We start from the raw sequence: 21,381 nt of genomic DNA on the forward strand, positions 1-21,381 counted from the left end.
CTTAACGAATAGATTACCTAACGCCCTAAACACTGCTATTGTAAACAAACACTGTATAGCCTCATAACATGGTCAAAACTATAATGTGGCTCTCATAGATGTTCATTCCTTGCATCCATATCTCTATGAATTTGAGAGTGATTACATTTCTCAAGCCCCATCCTTCAGCTGTTTACATAAAACAGAGACGGGGTAACCTTTTGTTGCTGTTTGAACTGCATATTGACCCTTAAGGGACCAGCAGCCTTTCCAGATACAGTGCCTACAGAAAGTATTCACACCTTGACTCTTTCCACATTTTGTTGTGTTACAGCCTGAATTTCAAGTGGATTCAATTGAGATTTTGTGCCAATGATCTGCACACCATAACACACAATGTCTAAGTGGAATTTTTTGTCATGTCTTGAGCCAATAAGTACTCAACATCTCTCAACAGTTGCTGGAGAGGAAGGAAACCGCTCAGGGATTGAGGCCAATGGTGATTTTAAAACAGTTACAGAGTTTAATGGCTGTGATAGGAGAAAACTGAGGATGGATCAACAACATTGTAGTTATGCCACAATACTAACCTAAATGACAGAGTGAAAAGAAGGAAGTCTGTACAGAATAAAAATATTCCAAAACATGCATCCTGTTTGCAATAAGGCACTAAAGTAATACTGCAAAAAATGTGGCAAAGAAATTCACTTTTTGTCCTGAATACAAAGCATTATGTTTGGGGCAAATCTAACACAACACAACAACACTGAGTACAACTCTTCATATCTTCAAGCATGGTGGTGGCTGCATCATGTTATTTACATTTTACATACATTTAAGTCATTTAGCAGACGCTCTTATCCAGAGCGACTTACAAAATGGTGCATTCACCTTATGATATCCAGTGGAACAACCACTTTACAATAGTGCATCTAAATCTTTTAAGGGGGGGGGGGGGGGGGTTAGAAGGATTACTTTATCCTATCCTAGGTATTCCTTAAAGAGGTGGGGTTTCAGGTGTCTCCGGAAGGTGGTGATTGACTCCGCTGTCCTGGCGTCGTGAGGGAGCTTGTTCCACCATTGGGGTGCCAGAGCAGCGAACAGTTTTGACTGGGCTGAGCGGGAACTGTGCTTCCTCAGAGGTAGGGGGGCCAGCAGGCCAGTGGTGGATGAACGCAGTGCCCTTGTTTGGGTGTAGGGCCTGATCAGAGCCTGAAGGTATGGAGGTGCCGTTCCCTTCACAGCTCCGTAGGCAATCACCATGGTCTTGTAGCGGATGCGAGCTTCAACTGGAAGCCAGTGGAGAGAGCGGAGGAGCGGGGTGACGTGAGAGAACTTGAGAAGGTTGAACACCAGACGGGCTGCGGCGTTCTGGATGAGTTGTAGGGGTTTAATGGCACAGGCAGGGAGCCCAGCCAACAGCGAGTTGCAGTAATCCAGACGGGAGATGACAAGTGCCTGGATTAGGACCTGCGCCGCTTCCTGTGTGAGGCAGGGTCGTACTCTGCGATTGTTGTATGTTATGGATATACTTGTCATCAGCAAGGACTAGGGAGTTTTTTAGGATAAAATAAATGGAATCGAGCTCAGCACGGGCAAAATCCTAGAGGAAATTGTGGTTGTCTACTGTCCAACAGACACTGGGAGACAAATTCACCTTTCAGCAGGACAATAACTTAAAACTCAAGGCCAAATATATAGAGGATTTGCTTACCAAGACAACATTGAATGTTCCTGAGTGGCCTGGTTACAGTTTTGACTTAAATCGGCTTAACAATCTGTCTCAAGACATGAAAATGTCTGTCTAGCAATCAGGGCCAGTTCCAATCAGCTCGAGTAAGCCGTCACTTAGGGCCCCCAGCCGCTAGGGCCCCCCCCCCCCCCAAAAAAAGTATCCTTAAATGATTTTATTTTTTACTCAGTCTGGCTCTCAATTTACTAAACAAGGTGTAATTTCGAAATTTGGTTCTCCATCAACAGTTTTTCTCTTATTATGTTAGTCACTGACAGTCATTCAATTAGCCATGTCAGCTAACAATTTTTAGATTGTTTCGTTTAGCCAGCTATCTAAAGTTGTAGTAATCATGGCCGAATACCGACTGGGCCCAGGGGCCTTGATCTCCAGTGGGCCCACATTGATTAAGTTCTCACTCAGATATCATATTAAAATGACATATCATTACATAAATGTGTAGAATTAAAGGAAATTAGCTTAGAAACTGCAAAAATGTCTCTCCAAACCATGACACATTGGGTAGATTTGCGGGAAATTAGCTGTAAAACTGCACAATTTCAAAACTTAAATGTTTCTTTGCACAGTCAAGGGGGGCATTGAAATGTTTTGCACAACATGTAAAGTGTTTCATGAGCTTATATAAAAGATCCCAGAAATGTTCCATATGCACAAAAAGCTTATTAATCAAAACAAATGTGGCAACATTTGTTTACATCCCTGTGAGCATTTCTCCTTTGCCAAGATAATCCATCCACCTGACAGGTGTGGCATATCAAGAATCTGATAAAACAGCATGATCATTACACATGTGCAAATTGTGCTGGGGACAAAACAAAGGCCCTCTAAAATGTGCAGTTTTGTCACACAACACAATGCCACAGATGTCTCAAGTTTTGAGGGAGCGTGCAGTTAGGATGCTGATTGCAGGAAGGTTCACCAGAGGTGTTGCCAGATAATTGAGTGTTCATTTCTCTACCATAACCCACCTCCAATGTCGTTTTAGAGAATTTGGCAGTACGTCCAACCGGCCTCATAACCGCAGACCACGTATAACCATGTCAGCCCACGACCTCCACATTCGGCTACTTCACTTGCGGGATCGTCTGAGGCCAGACACCTGGACAGTTGATGAAACTGAGGAGTAGTTCTGTCTGTAATAAAGCTCTTTTGTGGGGAAAAACTCATTCTGATTGGCTGGGCCTGGCTCCCCAGTGGGTTGGCCTGGCTCCCAAATGGTTATCTGAACTGTAACTCAAATCATTGAAATTGTTGCCTGTTGCGTTTATATTTTTGTTCAGTATACTCTACATGACCAAAAGTATGTGGACACCTGCTCGTCGAACATCTCATTCCACAATCATGGGCATTAATATGGAGAAGGCTTTCCACTAGATGCTTGAAAATTGCTGCAGAGACTTGCTTTCATTCAGCCACAATAGCAGTAGTGAGGTCGGGCACTGATGTTGGGCGATTAGGCCTGCCTCGCAGTCGGCGTTCCAATTCATCCCAAAGGTGTTCGATGGGGTTGAGGTCAGGGCTCTGTGCAGGCTAGTCAAGTTCTTCCACACCAATCTCGACAAACCATTTCTGTATGGACCTTGCTTTGTGCATGGGGGTATTTTCATGCTGAAACAGCAAAAGGCCTTCCCCAAACTGTTGCCCCAAAGTTGGAAGCACAGAATCGTCTAGAATGTTATTGTATGTTGTAGTGTTAAGCGTGATTCATCACTACAGAGAACGCATTTCCACTGCTCCAGAGGCTGAGCCACTCCAGGTGACGCTTGGCATTGCGCATGGTGAGCTTAGGCTTGGGTGCGGCTGCTTGACCAAGGAAACCCATTACATGAAGCTCCCGACGGATAGTTCTTGAGCTGACGTTGCTCCCAGAGACAGTTTGGAACATGGTAGTGAGTGTTGCAACCGAGGGCGTTCTGTGAGCTTGTGTGGCCTACCACTTCGTGGCTTAGCCGTTGTTGCTTCTATACGTTTCCACTTCACAATAACAGCACTTAAAGTTGACCAGGGCAGAAATGTGGGTGTCCACATAGTTTTCTATATATAGTGTATATCTGACCTGTAGGGCACAACCATTGGCATCTGCCTCATCTGCTTTGAATGTAATGCTGAATTACCTTTGAGGACAGACGTTCCGCTAGCGGAACGCCTCGCCAATATCCAATGGTAGAGCGTGGCGCGAAATACAAAAACCTCAAATTCAATAATTTCAACTATTTTACACCATTTTAAAGATAAGACTCTCGTTAATCTAACCACATTGTCCGATTTCAAAAAGGCTTTACAGCGAAAGCAAAACATTAGATTATATGAGGAGAGTACACAGCCAAAAATAATCACACAGACATTTTCCAAGCAATCATACATGTCACAAAAACCCAAAACACAACTAAATGAAGCACTAACCTTTGATCTTCATCAGATGACACTCCTAGGACATTATGTTATACAATACATGCATGTTTTGTTCAATCAAGTTCATATTTATATCAAAAAACAGCTTTTTCATTGGCGTGTGATGTTCAGAAATTGTATTCCCACCGAAAACTTCCGGTGAATTTACTAAATTACTCATCATAAACGTTGACAAAATACATAACAATTATTTTAAGAATTATAGATACACTACTCCTTTATGCAATCGCTATGTCAGATTTTAAAATAGCTTTTCGGCGAAAGCACATTTTGCAATATTCTGAGTACATAGCTCAGCCATCAGGGCTAGCTATTTTGACACCCGCCAAGTTCGGAACACACTAAACTCAGAATTAGTATTAGAAAAATTGTATTACCTTTGCTGATCTTCATCAGAATGCACTCCCAGGACTGCTACTTCCACAAGAAATGTTGTTTTTGTTCCAAATAATCCATAGTTATGTCCAAATACCTCCATTTTGTTTGTGCGTTCAGGTCACTATCCAAAGGGTAACGCGCGAGCGCATTTCGAGACAAAGAAATTCAAAATGTTCCATTACCGTCCTTTAGAAGCATGTCAAACGCTGTTTAAAATCAATTTTTATGGTATTTTTCTCGTGAAATAGCGATAATATTCCAACCGGACTATAGTGTATTCATTCAAAGATGAAAAGAAAAAACAGCGTGGTCTCGTGAATGCGCATATCCAATCTCTTTGTCACCAGGCAGACCACTGAGAAACTGAGCTACTATACTCTGCCCAGAGACAGGAGACGCCTCAATCCGCTTTCTGAAGGCTTTAGAGAGCCAATGGAAGCCTTAGAAAGTGCTACGTAACCCCACAGATACTGTAGTTTCGATAGAGAATCAAAAGAAGAACTACAAATTATCAGACAGGCCACTTCCTGCTTGGAATTTTCTCAGGTTTTTGCCTGCCATTTGAGTTCTGCTCAGAGGGTTTTCTAGCCAAATCTACTAATAATATGCATATTCTAGTTTCTGGGCAAGAGTAGTACCCAGATTAAATCGGGTAAGTTTTTTTCATCCGGCCGTGAAAATACTGCCCCCTATCCACAACAGGTTTTAAGAACTTGCGGATCTGTGTTTTCATAGCGGAGATGTGGGTGGCTCCTTCCACAATCTCCACTGCTGTCATGTCTCCAAATTGCAACTGGGCCTGTTCCATTAATGCCACCAGAGGAACACACACGCTCACTCTCAGCAGGTCGGCCTACAGGTCCTCGAACTTGGCCCTGGAACAGAACACTGTTCGCCAGCCAATAGCTCAGAGACATTCCACAAAGGATCAGGACACTGGATTGTATTCATTAGGGCACACTGTAACAAAACATTTTAAAACAGAAAAAACAAGTGTTTCTTATCAGACTATGTTCAAATTGTACCTTTTCTTTCACTCCATTTTGGTCCCTTTTCTACCATTTTATGCCTATTGAACAAAACCTCCTGGTGAGTTTAAGAGACTGTGTTGCCATGACCACACCTGTTCATCAAGAGTTGACTGTGGAGACACAGTCTGGGTATGTTCAGTTGGAACAAAACAGGAGAAAATGTTTTGCAAAAGAGTGAAATTAACTTTAAAAAGTATGCTTAACAGACATGAACAGACATTTTTTTCCTTGAAAGGGAAAGTTTAGTATTTTACAACTTAATGTTAGATGGTTCCTCATCCTGAAAGTAGTCTATAGACCAGGAGAAACTGTAATCCATGGTTCAGTTTAATTTAAACAGCCAATACAAACTTCAGCTAACTTTGGCCAGCAGCATACCACCCTGAACCCCACTGCTGCCTTGCCACTGAAGCTAAGCAGGATCAGTCCTGGACGGTTCCTGGATGGGACACCAGATGCTGTTGGAAGTGGTGTTGGAGGGCCAGTAGGAGGCACTCTTTCCTCTGGTCCAAAAAAAGATCCCAATGCCCCAGGGCAGTAATTGGGGACATTGCCTTGTATAGTGCGCTGTCTTTCGTATAGAATGTTAATTGGGTGTCCTGTCTTTCTGTGTTCACTAAAAGATCCCATGGCACTTATCATAAGAGTTTAGGTTAGACACGTTAGCATAAATTACCTGGCTAAAGCCATGTTTCACTTTACTTGTCCATCCCTATAACTTGCCCTTGAATTCACAAGCAGACTCCGTGGAGGGCTGAATGTCCCATGTCAATGAAGACCACTATCTTGGGGTTTTCATTGGCTGATGGGAGGTCCTCTTTGTATATGCCATAATTCAAAGCAACTAGAGGGAGACAGAAGGATACTAACGGTTCCTCGTACAGTATAATTAATGGAGCATGTTTCCAGAGGAGAAGGATACATTTCCCATGATACCTGCTGTGGTTTTGTTGAGCAGTTGGAGGCAGTTGAGACTAGTGTTAAACGTGCTGAAAGACATTCATTTCACTGTGTTAACATTACAAACAACACTAAAACAGGTGATTGGTTAAAGCATTCTATAGTACAATCACTTTCAAGACCTGCAAAGTATATAACCTTCATTATCATGGGGACCTGAGAAATTGATCTAGATCAGGGGTATTCAATACGGTCCTAGAGGGCTGAAACATGTCTGGTTTTCATTCTTGCCTTCTAATCAGGGATGGATTTAGACCTGGAGCAGTAGGTGAGTGAACTCCCTGGCCAATCATATCAATTTATCAACTACCTACCTGTAGAAAATAAATCCATCAGTACTTCGAACCTTGAGGGCTGGTGATTCTACTCTATTCTGGAGCATGGGAAGATTTAAGAGAACACAATCAGTCAATTTATTCTGCAGACTGGTTTCGGCTGTAGCCTTAATTTTGGTCAGGAGCATGGCTGTTAGCTGTTGCTTTTCACCCAAGTATGTCACCTGCGCGCAGACAACACTGTTATTACAGTGTTACCACAACACTGTTCATTCCAACTGCTGCAAAGTGTGAAAAAAACTGGGATATTGGCTTGCATTGGTTTTGTGCCACACATGTTAAAAAGTTAGCATATGGTGTCAGTGGCCAGGTAAACAAAACCAAAGCATGAATTGCGGTCTTTCTTACCTTTTCCATATACTGCTTACAGAGTAAGGAAACCAATATATATTATCATTTTGTAATTTGGGTGAAATTAGCCAAAATTGTTTTTTAATGTTTGACTTCAGGTTTGAGGGTAAAGGCCTATAGCACAATTTTTGTGAATGATTATGGATGATGAAATGGAACATGTCAAGTGTTTGCGTGTCCAACAGAGAACCACATTGGCTATAGACACAATTATTATCTGGTTTGTGGCTGCTACCCACCCACAACTGTATTTTTGGATCCAAATGATACAACAGCATCGTAGGGAGAAATGCACCGCAACTCAAAGGCATGTAGACCGCAGCAGAAATCTCCTCAAGTTGTTTATACATTCTGTTAGTTTGGGGAGGGGTGGGAACTAGGCATAAACACAACTTCCAATAAACAATTAACTAATTACAAAAGGCTAGATATGAGTCTCATTCCGACAGTATTAAGAAATCTCATTACAGCTAACCTCTCATACATTAAAAGCAAGGAGAAAGAAAACATTATGATAAAGTCCATATTTCAGAGTTGTGTGAGGCTACACATTAAATTACATGATTTCACATACTCATATGGTATATACACTTATTTAAGTATTTTTAAAGACTTCATCATTGGCAATGTAAAATAAAATAAAAATGTGGGGATCACACAAAAATAACTGTGTGTAAACCACGCCCCCAAATATTAAAATGAGCCCTGCCTCTAGCTGGGCTTGGACTAGCCTCTGTTGGCCTTGCTAGGGGCTGACCCTTGTTGGGCTGGTGTGGGATTGGTGTGGCCTAGCCCATGTTGGGCTTGGTGGGGACTAGACTTTGTTGGGGTTGTGTTGTTGGCTATACCGGGTTGGGCTTGTGTAGGCTAGCTTGTGTTGGGCGTATTTGGGATTGGTGTGGGCTAGCCTCCGTTGGGCTGGCGTAGGGTAGCCATGTTGGGCAGATTTAGGATTGGTGTGGGCTAGCCTCCGTTGGGCTGGCGTAGGGTAGACATGTTGGGCAGATTTAGGATTGGTGTGGGCTAGCCTCCGTTGGGCTGGCGTAGGGTAGCCATTTTGGGCAGATTTAGGATTGGTGTGGGCTAGCCTCCGTTGGGCTGGCGTAGGGTAGCCATGTTGGGCAGATTTAGGATCGGTGTGGGCTAGCCTGTGTTGGGCTGGCGTAGGGTAGCCATGTTGGGCAGATTTAGGATCGGTGTGGGCTAGCCTGTGTCAGGCTGGTGTGACAGGCTAGCCTGTCTTGAGCTGGTGTGAGCTAGCCCGTGCCCACCATGCCCCCCGAATACTGTATGGGGCAAATGGGGTCATGTTTCCAGGGAACCCCGATTGAGGCCTAAATATTTCAGCACTACCCCTACAGACATAGAGATTGATTGAATCTCCGTTATTGTAGACATGTTGACTGTAGCTATCGAAATCTATTGTATAGAATGTTATAATAAATAGGCCTAATGAAGCGTGTATGCTTAGCCTATGTTGCAAAGCTATTTGTGCAGGCTATCATCTAGTCAAATATTAATATAAATAAAGATAGCATTTTACATTTCATTTTGTTTTGCTTTTAAAGTTTTAATAGATACAATTGTGTCCACCAAAAAATACGAAGTGCTTGTGTTATTGTAGCCTAGTCCGCACGACTATGAACAGTGCAGCATTTGGCCACAAGAGCGCGAGCCTGAGCCACACCAGAGGCGGGGAAGATGACAACAATCGCGTCCCCTTTAGTCCGAAAGATTGTGGGTAAAGTAAAGCATTCCATTACAAACACTGTCAAAGCCACACCGGAGGCTGTCAACAGCTTACTTCCACACACTTCAGCGTCTCTCCGTCTTACACGATGATCCCTGACAACCCAGATATCGGACACACAGTTGGTTTTTATTTCATTTTTCTGTCGTTCGGTAAGTATTGTTTGACTTACCGTTCTATTTGGAGTTATACACATTTTACTCTTGCTTTATGTGGCAAGTGGCTGCTTTAAGCAGGGAGTAGAGCAAGCACGGTGGCTCCATGTCTTGTTATGGAGACACCGTGTTGCACATCTTGGAAGAGCTAACGCTAGCTAGCCATGTAGCTAGTCAGCAAATGACTGGACATTGCACATATTTGCATCAGGTTAGGAACTTAGAAACTCCTAAATGGATAAGCTACACATTCGTTAACAACTGCTGGTGTTAAATTGTTTCTTTAGTTCATTGTGAATTGCAAAAACGCATGTTTTTACTACGACAGCTGAGAACATATAAGCTGTGGAAGCTAGCTACTGTATATTGACTACATTCTAAACTTCCTGACCAGGGGCATATTCTTTACGCCGATTCTGTTGCAAAACGTTTCTTAAACGGGAGTCAACGGAACGAAACGGGGAGGGACCTCAATTAATTTGTCCAATATAAACTCTGGCTTTGGCTCTGTTTGCTTCCGTTTGGTTCTTACGGTAAACGGTTTCTGTAATGAATACGCCCCAGTGTTTTGCTGGCTGCTGAGTGCTTAGTGTATGGTGTGCAAGTTAGCTTACATTCTGTGAAAATTACTTTTAAAATTGTAACTGTGCGGTTACGTTTGAATAGCTACATTGTATTAATTGATTACTCCGCCCAATAGCTCAAAACGTGATGCATGCATGTGCGACGAATTGCTGTAATTGCCGCCAGGCTATTACAGCAGCACAGCGGCTAACTGTAAATTAGGTCTCCTATTGCATTATTATTCTGCCAATAAAAGTTCAGGTAACAGATTAGCAATACCTAAAGACTGCAGCCAGGAATAATGCATTATGATGTGGTTATGCATTGTAAGACTTGTCATAAGCATGTATGACCCATAGGTATCAATATGATCAAGATCCATGAACCTGACTAAATAATATTTGTTAAATAAGAATGTTATTCAGCAAACCTGGGTTCAAATACTATTTGATATCTTTAAATACTTTGAGGGGCAGGTTTCCTGGACACAGATTAAGCATAGTTCTTGACGCTATCCATTGGATTGTAATAATTTGTTGGTATAAAAGTGGAGGTTTTAAAACATGTTTTAATTTGTTGCATGGCTCAGGCAGCCAAGTGTAGGCTATGGTGAAAAGCTGTTTGGCTCAGCTAAAGATGATCTATTATATTGCTTAGCTCAGTTGCAACTTGTGAAGAGGAATAACTTTGCTGGTGTTTCTGATTAATAAACAATGCCATGCTGGTGGGTGGTAACATTCAAATAAAACCCAGCCCTCAAAATAAACATAGACTGAAAAGTATTAGCATGTCATATCATGGGAAACACACGGCATTGGCATGGAAAATATCAGAAGTTTCCACTACAGATTTTCCACTTCAACCACAAATATATCATACTTTGACTAAAAACAATGACTTATTGACTTAAATTCTTGTGCAACATCACGTGTAGGCTAAGCTATGGGCAGCGTCTTTCAGCTGAAAAAAATTGAATTTCTGCTCTTGTCGGCATTTAATCAAATAAGATTTTAACCCAGGTCTGCTATTCTTTATTCACCATAGTGGTTACAGATTATCTCACCAATTGTCCACGCTGTACTGTTGTTACTAACAGCTTCATGAGCATTAATGTAATTGTTGAATGGCATAAGTGAACGGAGTAGATTTTACAAGAATGTATCTGTAACACCACAGTTTTGTAGATTAACCTATTGTGTGGGCAACCAACTCACTTCCTTGTGGTTATTGTCCTGCCTGAGATTGGGAGTTCGATCCCTGGCCTAGTCATACCAAAGACTGTAAAAAATGGGTCCCAATGCGTCTCTGCTTGGCACTCAGCAGATTGATTGGCCGGGGTAAGGTCCTACGATAGACTAGCATCCTGTCCAGGGGGTGTACTTGTACATCAAGCTGCCTCACGCTACAGAAACAGGATATGGTTCCTGCTCCTATGAGCTGTTCCGGCTCCTACCTACGTATGAGCAGATCATTGCCTTGCTGTGGTTCAAGCAGATCTGTGTCAAAAGCCCGATCAGCCTGACCCTGCCACTTAGTTAAGTAAAAAACTGAGGGATGAGAAAATGTAACCACTTTCAATTTCATAGACGGAGCTATGGATGCATAGCCTGGCTAACTGGACTCACGTGGTACACAGTGAAGAGTCAGTTTGTTGGTGCACTATTCACACAGAAATTGGCTTGAGTTTTGATTGGTTCTGTTTTTTTCCCCTGGGGATTGAGAACTCTCCTTGTTTGGATTTGAGAATCCTACAGTTGTATTGGAAGGGGGGGTTGCTCGGTGTATATGTCGTTGTCCACGCCCACATAGTGTGTGGTTGTCCATGTGGATGTTTGAGTGCGAAATAAACAGAGGGGAACTAATCAGTAAAAAAGTACAGCCCCAGCAACTTTGTTATTGTTTATTTTTTGTGGATGAAATGGAGGTGAGGTGCGTTGAGAAGTGTGGTTAAAAAAAAAGTGCAGTACATATTCTGCTGTTCTATTGCGTGAGCAATGATGTCCGAGGGAAAACAAACTGTGTTCGTTTTTGTAATACATTCTTTGTTGTTTATATCCCAAACGGATGTGGCAGTTTCACCATTAAGGATTCCAGGTTTAAATATATTTTGGTGCTATTGTTTGCTTGCAAAGACTCAGAGGACTCAACAAAAACATAAACATCTGAGATTTTGGAGTATGATAGGATAAGACAGTTGTGCTAGGATCATAAGGCATTAACATTAGGGTTGTGCAGTATCTAGATTTTCATACCGTCATCCAGTTTCTGCACCATACCGGGGTTTACGGTATTACGGAAAGTGCACACGGGCGCTATAATTATAACTTTTTTTTACACACAAAACAATTTAGGCAACAGGGATCTTGGGGATTGAATGTCTCGGTTGTAACCAATAAGCTTGATCTTGACATCTAGCCACTTAGCTAGCAAGTTAGCAAACCAAATGCATAGCTGGAGCCCTGAGCTGGATATAATTAATTTGATTCATCTTAGATTTCTTATCGTTATACGATACTTATAGTTAGTTATAAGCCGTGGCGTAACACGCAACTCCCGCGAGGTGTGGGTGGCCCCAACCCCTCCTCCCCCCAAAGCAATTAAAATATCTTTTTTAAACGGTATTGAAAATTATACCGTCGGTATTTCGAAATACCCAAGGTATACGGTATAAAACGTATATCACCCAAGCCCATAGCCACGGGAAGTAGGGTTGCTGTGGTGAAATGGCAAAATGCTAGCACCCCTTGCAGATGAGGTGTAATAATTTTGTATTGTTGCAATAAAAAGGGCACTGAGAGATGACCGTGTCGTGGAGGAGATGACAGCCAAGGTTTGTATTATATTTATTTTAATTAAATGAATGACACACATAGAGAACACAAGGATAAAACACATGCAAGACATACACACTAATGTGCTAATATGACATGTAACATCAATCAAATTGAACAATGTCCAAATTAAAATTATAACAATGACAGCCATTTATGACCAAGGTGATGGCATGTGCTATCCAAATCGGCCTCAAGATGCCCACAGACAACGCGCCCCACAGAGTGAGCAGAACCCCAGCCCGCTATCGCCAGACAATGGAGACTGAAGTGGTGGCACACAATGCAGGAGAACTCAGATGGAGATGAGAGTTCTTTGAAGTGGTGGATTTGTTGCAATCAGAAGTGGAGAGGAGATTTGACCAAGAAGGGCTAGGGATATCAGCAAGATGAGAGAACCATAATTGACACAGCAAAAGGAAGCACAACTCGACTGGAATCACAGTCCCTTGATTCCCTTCAACTCCCCATTAGAGTTCTCATTGGGCCTGAAAATATGAGACTGGTCCAATCCAAGCCTGGTGTGCTGAAGCCCAAGCCCTGGTCCAACATCACAGAAATGAAATGAGTCTGAAAAAAAAGCCAGATTTCTAGAAAACAGAGCAGTATATTGATTTAAAATGGTGTGGAAAACTATGCAGTGAAGTGAGGAGACGAGGAAACAGCCATTAGGCCTAGAAAAAGCGCAGAGAGGGGAAAACTCACCTTAAATATATTTTGGTGCTATTGTTTGTTTGCAAAGACTCAGAGAGGACTCAACAAAAACATAAACATCTGAGATTTTGGAGTATGATAGTATAAGACAGTTGTGCTATGATCGATTGAATGACGAAAATAATGTAATATTGTAATAAAGTAGGCTAATGCAAGTGAAGGCATGCATGTATCAAATTCTTGCTTATAATGTACAGTACCAGTCAAAAGTTTAGACACATCTACTCATTCCAGGGTTTTTCTTTATTTTTACTATTTTCTACATTGTGGAATAATAGTGAAGACATCAAAACTATGAAATAACACATAGTAACCAAAAAAGTGCTAAACAAATCAAAGTATATTTTATATGGGGTGGCAGTGTAGCCTAGTGGTTAGAGCGTTGGACTAGTAACCGAAAGGTTGCAAGATCGAATCCCCGAGCTGACAAGGTACAAATCTGTTGTGCTGCCCCTGAACAAGGCAGTTAACCCACTGTTCCTAGGCCACCATTGAAAATAAGAATTTGTACTTGACTGACTTGCCTAGTTAAATAAAAAAATATTTCAGACTCTTCCAAAGTAGCCACCCTCTGCCTTGATGACAGCTTTGCACATTCTTGGCATTCTCTCAACCAGCTTCATGATGTAGTCACCTGGAATGCATTTCTATTAACAGGTTTGCCTTAAAAGTTAATTTGTGGAATTGCTTTCCTTAGTGTGTTTGAGCCAATCAGTTGTGTTGTGACAAGGTAAGGGTGGTATACAGAATATAGCCCTATTTGGTTAAGGACCAAGTCCATATTATGGCCAGAACAGCTCAAATAATCAAAGAGAAACGACAATCCATCATTACTTTAAGACACGAATGTCAGTCAATCCGGAAAATTGCTTCAAAGACTTCAAGTAACAGACACATCTCAACATCAACTGTTCAGAGGAGACTGTGTGAATCAGGCCTTCATGGTCAAATTGCTGCAAAGAAACCACTACTAAAGGACACTAATAAGAAGAAGAGATGTGCTTGGGCCAAGAAACAAGCGCAATGGACATTAGACTAGTGTAAATCTGTCATTTGGTCTGATGAGTCCAAAGTTGAGATTTTTGGTACAAACCACCGTGTCATTGTGAGACGCAGAGTAGGTGAACGGATGATCTCCGCATGTGTGGTTCCCACCGTGAAGCATGGAGGAGGAGGTGTGGGGGTGCTTTGCTGGTGACACTGTTTGTGATTTATTTAGAATTCAAGGCACACTTAACCAGCATGGCTACCACAGTATTCTGCAGCGATACGCCTTCCCATCTGGTTTGCACTCAGTGGGGGCTATCATTTGTAAATCTTGGGATGTATTTATATTTGTTCTCTCACTTGCTGTTTTTCAGCAACAGTTTTTGACAACCATCCACCTCCACAGCCACCACCAGCTATAATAACCTTAAGGTCTGTCATTGGAACTCCTTTCCCCCAGCTGGGGGTTTCGATGCCAGTAGACCCGCATAGGGCTACCTGCCATCACATCATCTGTCTTTGACGATCTTCCCTCGGACACGACGCCATTCCTCAAACTATTTAATAAAATTCCATATTGCATTGCGTCTTTGTTCATTCAGTTAAAGCTGTACTCGATTGAAAGGAAACTCCCAAAGTCATATTCTACCGTTATACTAATTTAAAGCAATAGTCATGTGTGGTCACCTAGATGATCATTTCAGCACTGTTTTGTTTGGGACAGCACTATTGCACTGCTTTGGGACAAGCATGGGGGACTCGTATTGATAAATCAATCAATGTCAGATTTTAGCATTCACTGAATCTCCGTTTGGCTATTTGGTAACAATTATGCTGGTTAAATGTTAGCTAAGTTGAGGTGAGTGCTCATGATCATCTTTACTCTAGTTTGCTTATATATTAGCTGATCAGAAACATTTTCTACCATGTTATGTAGCATAACAAGCAGCCTGTCCTACACCTGACCAAAAGCTTGTCTGATAATCAATCATGTCGTACTCCTGACCAAAAGCTTGTGACTTGTCTAATAATCAATCAATGTGATTTTGTTTTTACTGTATCCCTGTCTGTATATTTGGTTAATTGATCTCTAGCTAGGCAAGTGGAGGTGGTAGCTCATTTATTTGTTTGTCATCTATCACTTATCAGAAACATTTAACATGCAATAATGTAGGGCTGGGTGATATGGACAAAATTGTGTGTGTCGAGAGCACTGGTTCGAGAGAGAATTGCAGCAGCCAGCCGTGCAGCACCAGTGCATGTAGTGAAAACTTTTTACCAGTTGTAGGTAGGCTATTTAGATTGCCAGTGTGCAGACACCCATTTTCAACCCTTTTGCCATAAAACATATGAACACGGTAGAACTGATATAACTGCGCTAAAAACTGGAAAACAACTTTAGGCGCACTAGAATGTGTAGATAAAGTAAATTGTGGTAGCTCAAAGTAAACCGCATTTTAATGTTGGTTTTTCTTATTGAAAACCATATAAACGGAAGGGTTTTCCGCATGTGCAATTCTTGGTTCTCGAGCGCTGAGCAAGTGGACATTTTAAATGGAAGTTATGGAACTCTCGCGTGCTTCTGTTATGGGAAAAAATTCCACAATGAAACTGACATTAAATGTGGAGAATGATACAGTTGCATTTGTTGGCCATCGAGTAGGCTATTACTTTATATGCAGTTCTAGGCTACTGTAGCCTGAAGTGACGATATCGCCGCAGCCAGCCATTGAAAATCAATTTGTGCCACTTGTGTAGCCTACCTGGAGCTGGCAAACCGATTTAATAAATAGCCTATAGCTTCAGTAGATTTTAGTTGTAGCCTTGTGCAATTATTAATAGTCATGTTTAGTTAATTAAATTGTAAGGTATCAATTGTGATAATGTTCACAGTTTTATTGCAAGTGTATCATTCTCCACATTTAATGTCAGTTTCATTTTGGATATTTCCCTGAAATTAGATGTTGGCCTATTAGGGGGCTATAGGATACCTGCATCTAGCTCAGCAAACCATAGTAAAGTTGAATTAGTCAGTAGCCTATGCCTATTGAAATGACAAGTCAATCTTGCAAATATCTGGCATATAATAACTGCACAATTGACAGAAAATATCCTAACATTTGTTTTTTGAAGTTCGTCCGTGTTTCTTGCACAGAGATTAAGACCCTCTGTCCAATTTTCATCACTCAAACTCTTTATTGGATATATTTGAGCGGTCATTGGGCTAGATTTAGGTCTGGTATTATCAGGTTGAATAGCTAATTATGTTTGCTCTGACGCAGTACATTTATTACCTAGCTAGCGATTAACATTAGCGGCTAACAAGATTTAGGCCCAACTTGCTAAGAAAGGAGAAACTAGTTGTTTGCAGATATAAGAAACACAAACTAGTAGTGTAATTATAGAACGCTAGTGGATTTATATTAAGAAGCAAAGTGAAAACAGTATGGTTGTCATCAACATTGTTGCATGTGCTGCATTGACCATGCAGAGACTGAAGTGTTTCGTGGTCGAGGTACAACAAATGCACTTTTTCTTCTTTGGTATAATGGCGTTCACAACAATTATATGTGCATTCCGCCACGTACTGTACAGGTGGATAATAAAGATCCGAAAAGGAAAAAATGCGGAGTAAAAACACAAAAAAAAACAATTCCATACAAATGATCAATAACGAAATAAAACTAAATCAGCCTGCTTTTCTATTTTAATCAGGTCCCTGCAAATATAATGATGTCCAGCTTCTTGGACTTCTTGGAGTACAATTAATAACTGTGGCTATAAATGCTACAAAATCCACCTTCTTCACAATAAGTGTATCCAGATCTCTTGATTGACGTAGACCATTTGCAACTGGTTGCGGTGCATCCACCGCCATATCTTCAGAACTGTAGCCTCTTGCCCCTTAAACTCTCTTCACCACCTCCATATAGGAGATTTGCTGTACAGCCCTGACCCTTGACACTTCAACCTCTTTCACCCTAACAGGCTGACTGCATCGTGTGTGCGAGCGTTGCATAATAAATGTAGAAATCTATATATATATTCAATTATTGCACCCACACTGCTCGCACGCGCCAACAATAGAATAGTTCAGTTCAGTTGTGGCTACAGATCGCGCTGCAAGTCCTGCCTCTCCCATCGCCTCATTGGTTTATAGAAGTAGGTACCCACGTGCCATCTCCTCATTGGTTATACCCACGTGGGTGACTGAAAGACGAACGAGGTCAGTATGAAAGTTGCCAATCGCAATATAAAGTCAAGAGAAGAAAAAGCCTGGAAGGAGGAGTGATGACTAGAAACGATTCGGTTGACCGTTTCATGTGTGGATTAATTGGCGAAGTAGAGGACCTTGTGCATTTCAGGTAAAATAACTCGATGTTTATATCCCGGGACAAATTAGCTAGCAAGTGCAAGCTAGCTAGCTAAATTGCCATAAATGTTTAATGCTTTTCGACCTGTCCCCAAATTAATATAATTGGTTTACAGTTTGTTTTGATATTTTAACCTGTGTGTCGTGATTGCGTTTGGTGTGGGGGGGCAAAATCAATTGATGCACAATCATGCGCGCAGCTGGTTTGGGTTCCATGTAACAGGGCACTCAGGGAATTCGGAAATATGATCCCCACCACAGTTGCAACATTTTACATTCACAGACTCTTCAATAACATATTCCTTCCATACACTTACATCTGCAAACACTTGACACATGGCCAAACTTTTTACACTTCTTGCATTGTATCTTATATATCCCAACTTTACATATGTTGGTAAATACTCATCAAACATCAATCATACAGATACACTTTGCTCCTTTTTCCCATTCTCCATACAGGTCAAGCAACGTGCATTTAACTTTTCCTGGAATTTGTTGCCTAAGATATTGATTATCAATGTCCAATGGAACGCCAACGATAACAACACCTTTTACCAGTGCCCTGTTCCGGAAATCAAAGCCGCCCACTTCATGCGTTGATAATTTTGCGAGTCCCAATGCACGCTCCTTTTGCTCTTTAGATACATACCATACCACTCCTGGTTACTTTGATTGCATCAACTTTTCCCAACACCGCCTTTAAACATGGTCAAGCACTTTATTTTTTAAATAAAATAACAAATAAATAAATAACTTGAATTTCTGGCAAACATCCATTTCAGTAATCGCTCAAAAGACCCGTGTTTTGAATGCATGTTTGATTAGGAAAACATTGGGATCAGTTATGGGTCTACGTTCGATAGTTTACAAGGTCCAACAAGGCACATTAGCAGCCGCAGGGTGGTCATAGGATGTATTTTGTTAGGATGTATCAGCGTTAACAGATGCCATTCGAATATGGGCTTCTTCTGATACTGGTCTTGTGGATCATCATCAGCCTATTCGTATCGCAATTTAAAAAATGTCAATCATCGGAAAAATATGTTTAATCATGGCCACAAATTTCTCTGGCCCAGCCAATATTGGAATCCTGGTGCCGCTAGTGTCTGCAGCTGCTGCGGCTGAGAGAGAGCTGTAGTACGCTAGAAGGTGAATCCTGGTGCCGCTAGTGTCTGCAGCTGCTGCGGCTGAGAGAGAGCTGTAGTACGCTAGAAGGTGAATCCTGGTGCCGCTAGTGTCTGCAGCTGCTGCGGCTGAGAGAGAGCTGTAGTACGCTAGAAGGTGAATCCTGGTGCTGCTAGTGTCCGCAGCTGCTTCGGCTGATACACTGTGACGAGATCCTGAGGCCCATTGTCGTTCCATTCATCCACTGCAATCACCTCATGTGTAATGATAATGTCGCAAGGATCTGTACACAATCCTGGAAGGCTGAAAATGTCCCAGTTCTTCCATGGCCTGCATACTCACCAGACATGATACCCATTGAGCATGTTTGGGACTCTCTGGATCGATGTGTACGACAATTTGTCCCAGTTCCTGCCAATATCCAGTAACTTCTCACAGCCATTGATGAGGAGTGGGACAACATTCCATAGGCCACAATCAACAGCCTGATTCACTCTATGTGAAGGAGATGTGTCGTACTGCATTAGGAAAATGGTAGTCACACCAGATACTGACTGATTTTCTGATCCACGACCCTACTTTTTTTTGTAAGGTGTCTGTGACTAATAGATCTATATCTGTATTCCCAGTCATTTGAAATCCATAGATTAGGGTCTATTGAATTTATTTAAATTGACTGATTTCCTTATAGAAACTGTAACTCAGTAAAATCTTTGTAATTGCAGCATGTTGCGTTTATATTTTTGTTCAGTGTAATTATGATGTACAAAGCAATGTGTGCACCTTTCACAACAGGCTTTTTGCAAACACTCATTATTAAATTAACTTAGGCTACATTGATACTGTTACTGAATCTTGTCCTTTGCTTAAGCTACTCATCACATTAGGAATTTTATCGTTAGTCTGCATGCAATGCTTTATTATAAAGGTGATTCATTCATTCATTCGGTCAGTATCCCCTACTCAAAAACTTCCCGCATCTATGAGCATTAAACTATATTTTTTTACGAGTAAATGGGTATATCTTAAATTGAAATATCCAGAAAATATTACATATTGTTCCTTTAATTTAGTTTCCCTGTAAAAGTTGCGCTTCAAGCAGCTCTGATTCTCAATTCTCTCTCCGATTCTCATTTAAATAGTCAAAAATGGTCGTAAATATCACAGGGTAGGCCTTCAATGAAGATGGAGGTATCTTAACTTTAAGTCACCTAACCCAGCTCATTAGCCTAACTATTGACAGGATTTATTTTTCTTAATCAAGGTTCTTTAACTTCTTGAGGGAAAGGTTATTGCAAGATCCTGCATCTTGTCTGATGACTTTTAACATGAGTCAAACAAACTAAAAGTTGGCCTTGGTGTGAGTGTTCCTATTAATTACCAGTGACACTGACCTAGATTCATAGCCCCGGGCACAGCACCTGACGAGAGAACATATATTTTGATGTTACAGCATTATTTATGATCGGCAGTGGGAGACTTCTCGCGTGACACAACCCATTATGTCCACACTGCATCTAACTTTGAACTAGGCCTAGGCTAAATCTGAGGATTTACAGCCTCAATTCATCAGGATCATGGACTTTAATGTTGACTCCAATGCTTTCCACAGTTGTGTCAAGTTGGCTGGATGTCCTTTGGGTGGTGGACCATTCTTGATACACACAGGAAACGGTTGAATGTGAAAAACCCAGCAGCGTTGCAGTTCTTGACACTCAAACCGGTGCACCTGGCACCTTCTACCATTCCCCGTTCAAAGACACTTAAAACTTTAGTCTTACCGATTAACCCTCAGAATGGCACACATCTCATTTGTCTCAAAGTGTAACAAAATATTATTTAACTTGTCTTCTCCCCTTCATCTACACTGATTTATGAAGTGAATTTAACAAGTGACATCATAAGGGATCACAGCTTTTGCCTGGATTCACCTGTTCAGTCTATGTCAGGGAAAGAGCAAGTGTTCGTAATGTTTTGTACAGTCATTGTATACATGTTTACAGAATGCACTAAGACCTAATCTTAGTGCATTGGTCTTTTAGCAAATAGGGCTATCTAATGTATATCACCCCTACCTTGTCACAAAACAATTGATTGGCTCAAACGCATTAAGGAGGAAAGAAATTCCACTAATTAACTTTTAACAAGGCACACGTGTTAATTGAAATGCATTCCAGGTGACTACCTCATGAAGCTGGTTGAGAGAATGCCAAGAGTGTGCAAATCTGTCATGAAGGCAAAGGGTGGCTACTTTGAAGAATGTTAAATATTAAATATATTTTGATTTAACACTTTTTTGGTTACTACATGATTCCATATGTGTTATTTCATTAGAACAGAGACCAGTTTTTAATGTCTTCACTGTTATTCTACAATGTAGACAATTAGTCAAAATAAAAATAAAAACCTTTAATGAGTAGGGTTGTCCAAATATTTGACTGGTACTGTATATATATACACTATATATACAGTGCATTCTGAAAGTATTCAGACCCCTTTACTTTTTCTATATTTTGTTAACGTTACAGCCTTATTCTAAAATGTATTAAATAAATGTTTTCCCTCCTCAAACTACACACAATACCCCATAATGACAAAGCAAAAACAGGTTTTTATAAATGTTTGCTAATTTATTAGCTGCAAAACAGAAGTACCTTATTTACATAAGTATTCGAACCCT

The 21,381-nt window shown here is 41.2% G+C and overlaps 1 protein-coding gene across 3 annotated transcripts in view; it reads left to right on the plus strand.

Moving 5' to 3' along the window:
* Positions 1-8,869: 8,869 nt before the first annotated feature.
* b3glcta (beta 3-glucosyltransferase a) overlaps positions 8,870-21,381 on the plus strand; it is a 132,346-nt gene continuing 119,834 nt past the window's right edge. For all 3 annotated transcript variants that reach the window (XM_082956140.1, XM_014213563.3, XM_014213565.3), the window contains exon 1: positions 8,870-9,101. Coding sequence is in view for 2 of the 3 variants with exons in the window: in XM_014213563.3 (XP_014069038.2) it covers positions 9,038-9,101 (64 nt within the window). In the remaining variant the exon portion in view is untranslated. The remainder of the gene's footprint in view (positions 9,102-21,381) is intronic.

Source organism: Salmo salar, chromosome 09, assembly GCF_965601325.2.
Source record: "Salmo salar chromosome 09, fSalSal1, whole genome shotgun sequence".
Taxonomy (NCBI): Eukaryota; Metazoa; Chordata; class Actinopteri; order Salmoniformes; family Salmonidae; genus Salmo; species Salmo salar.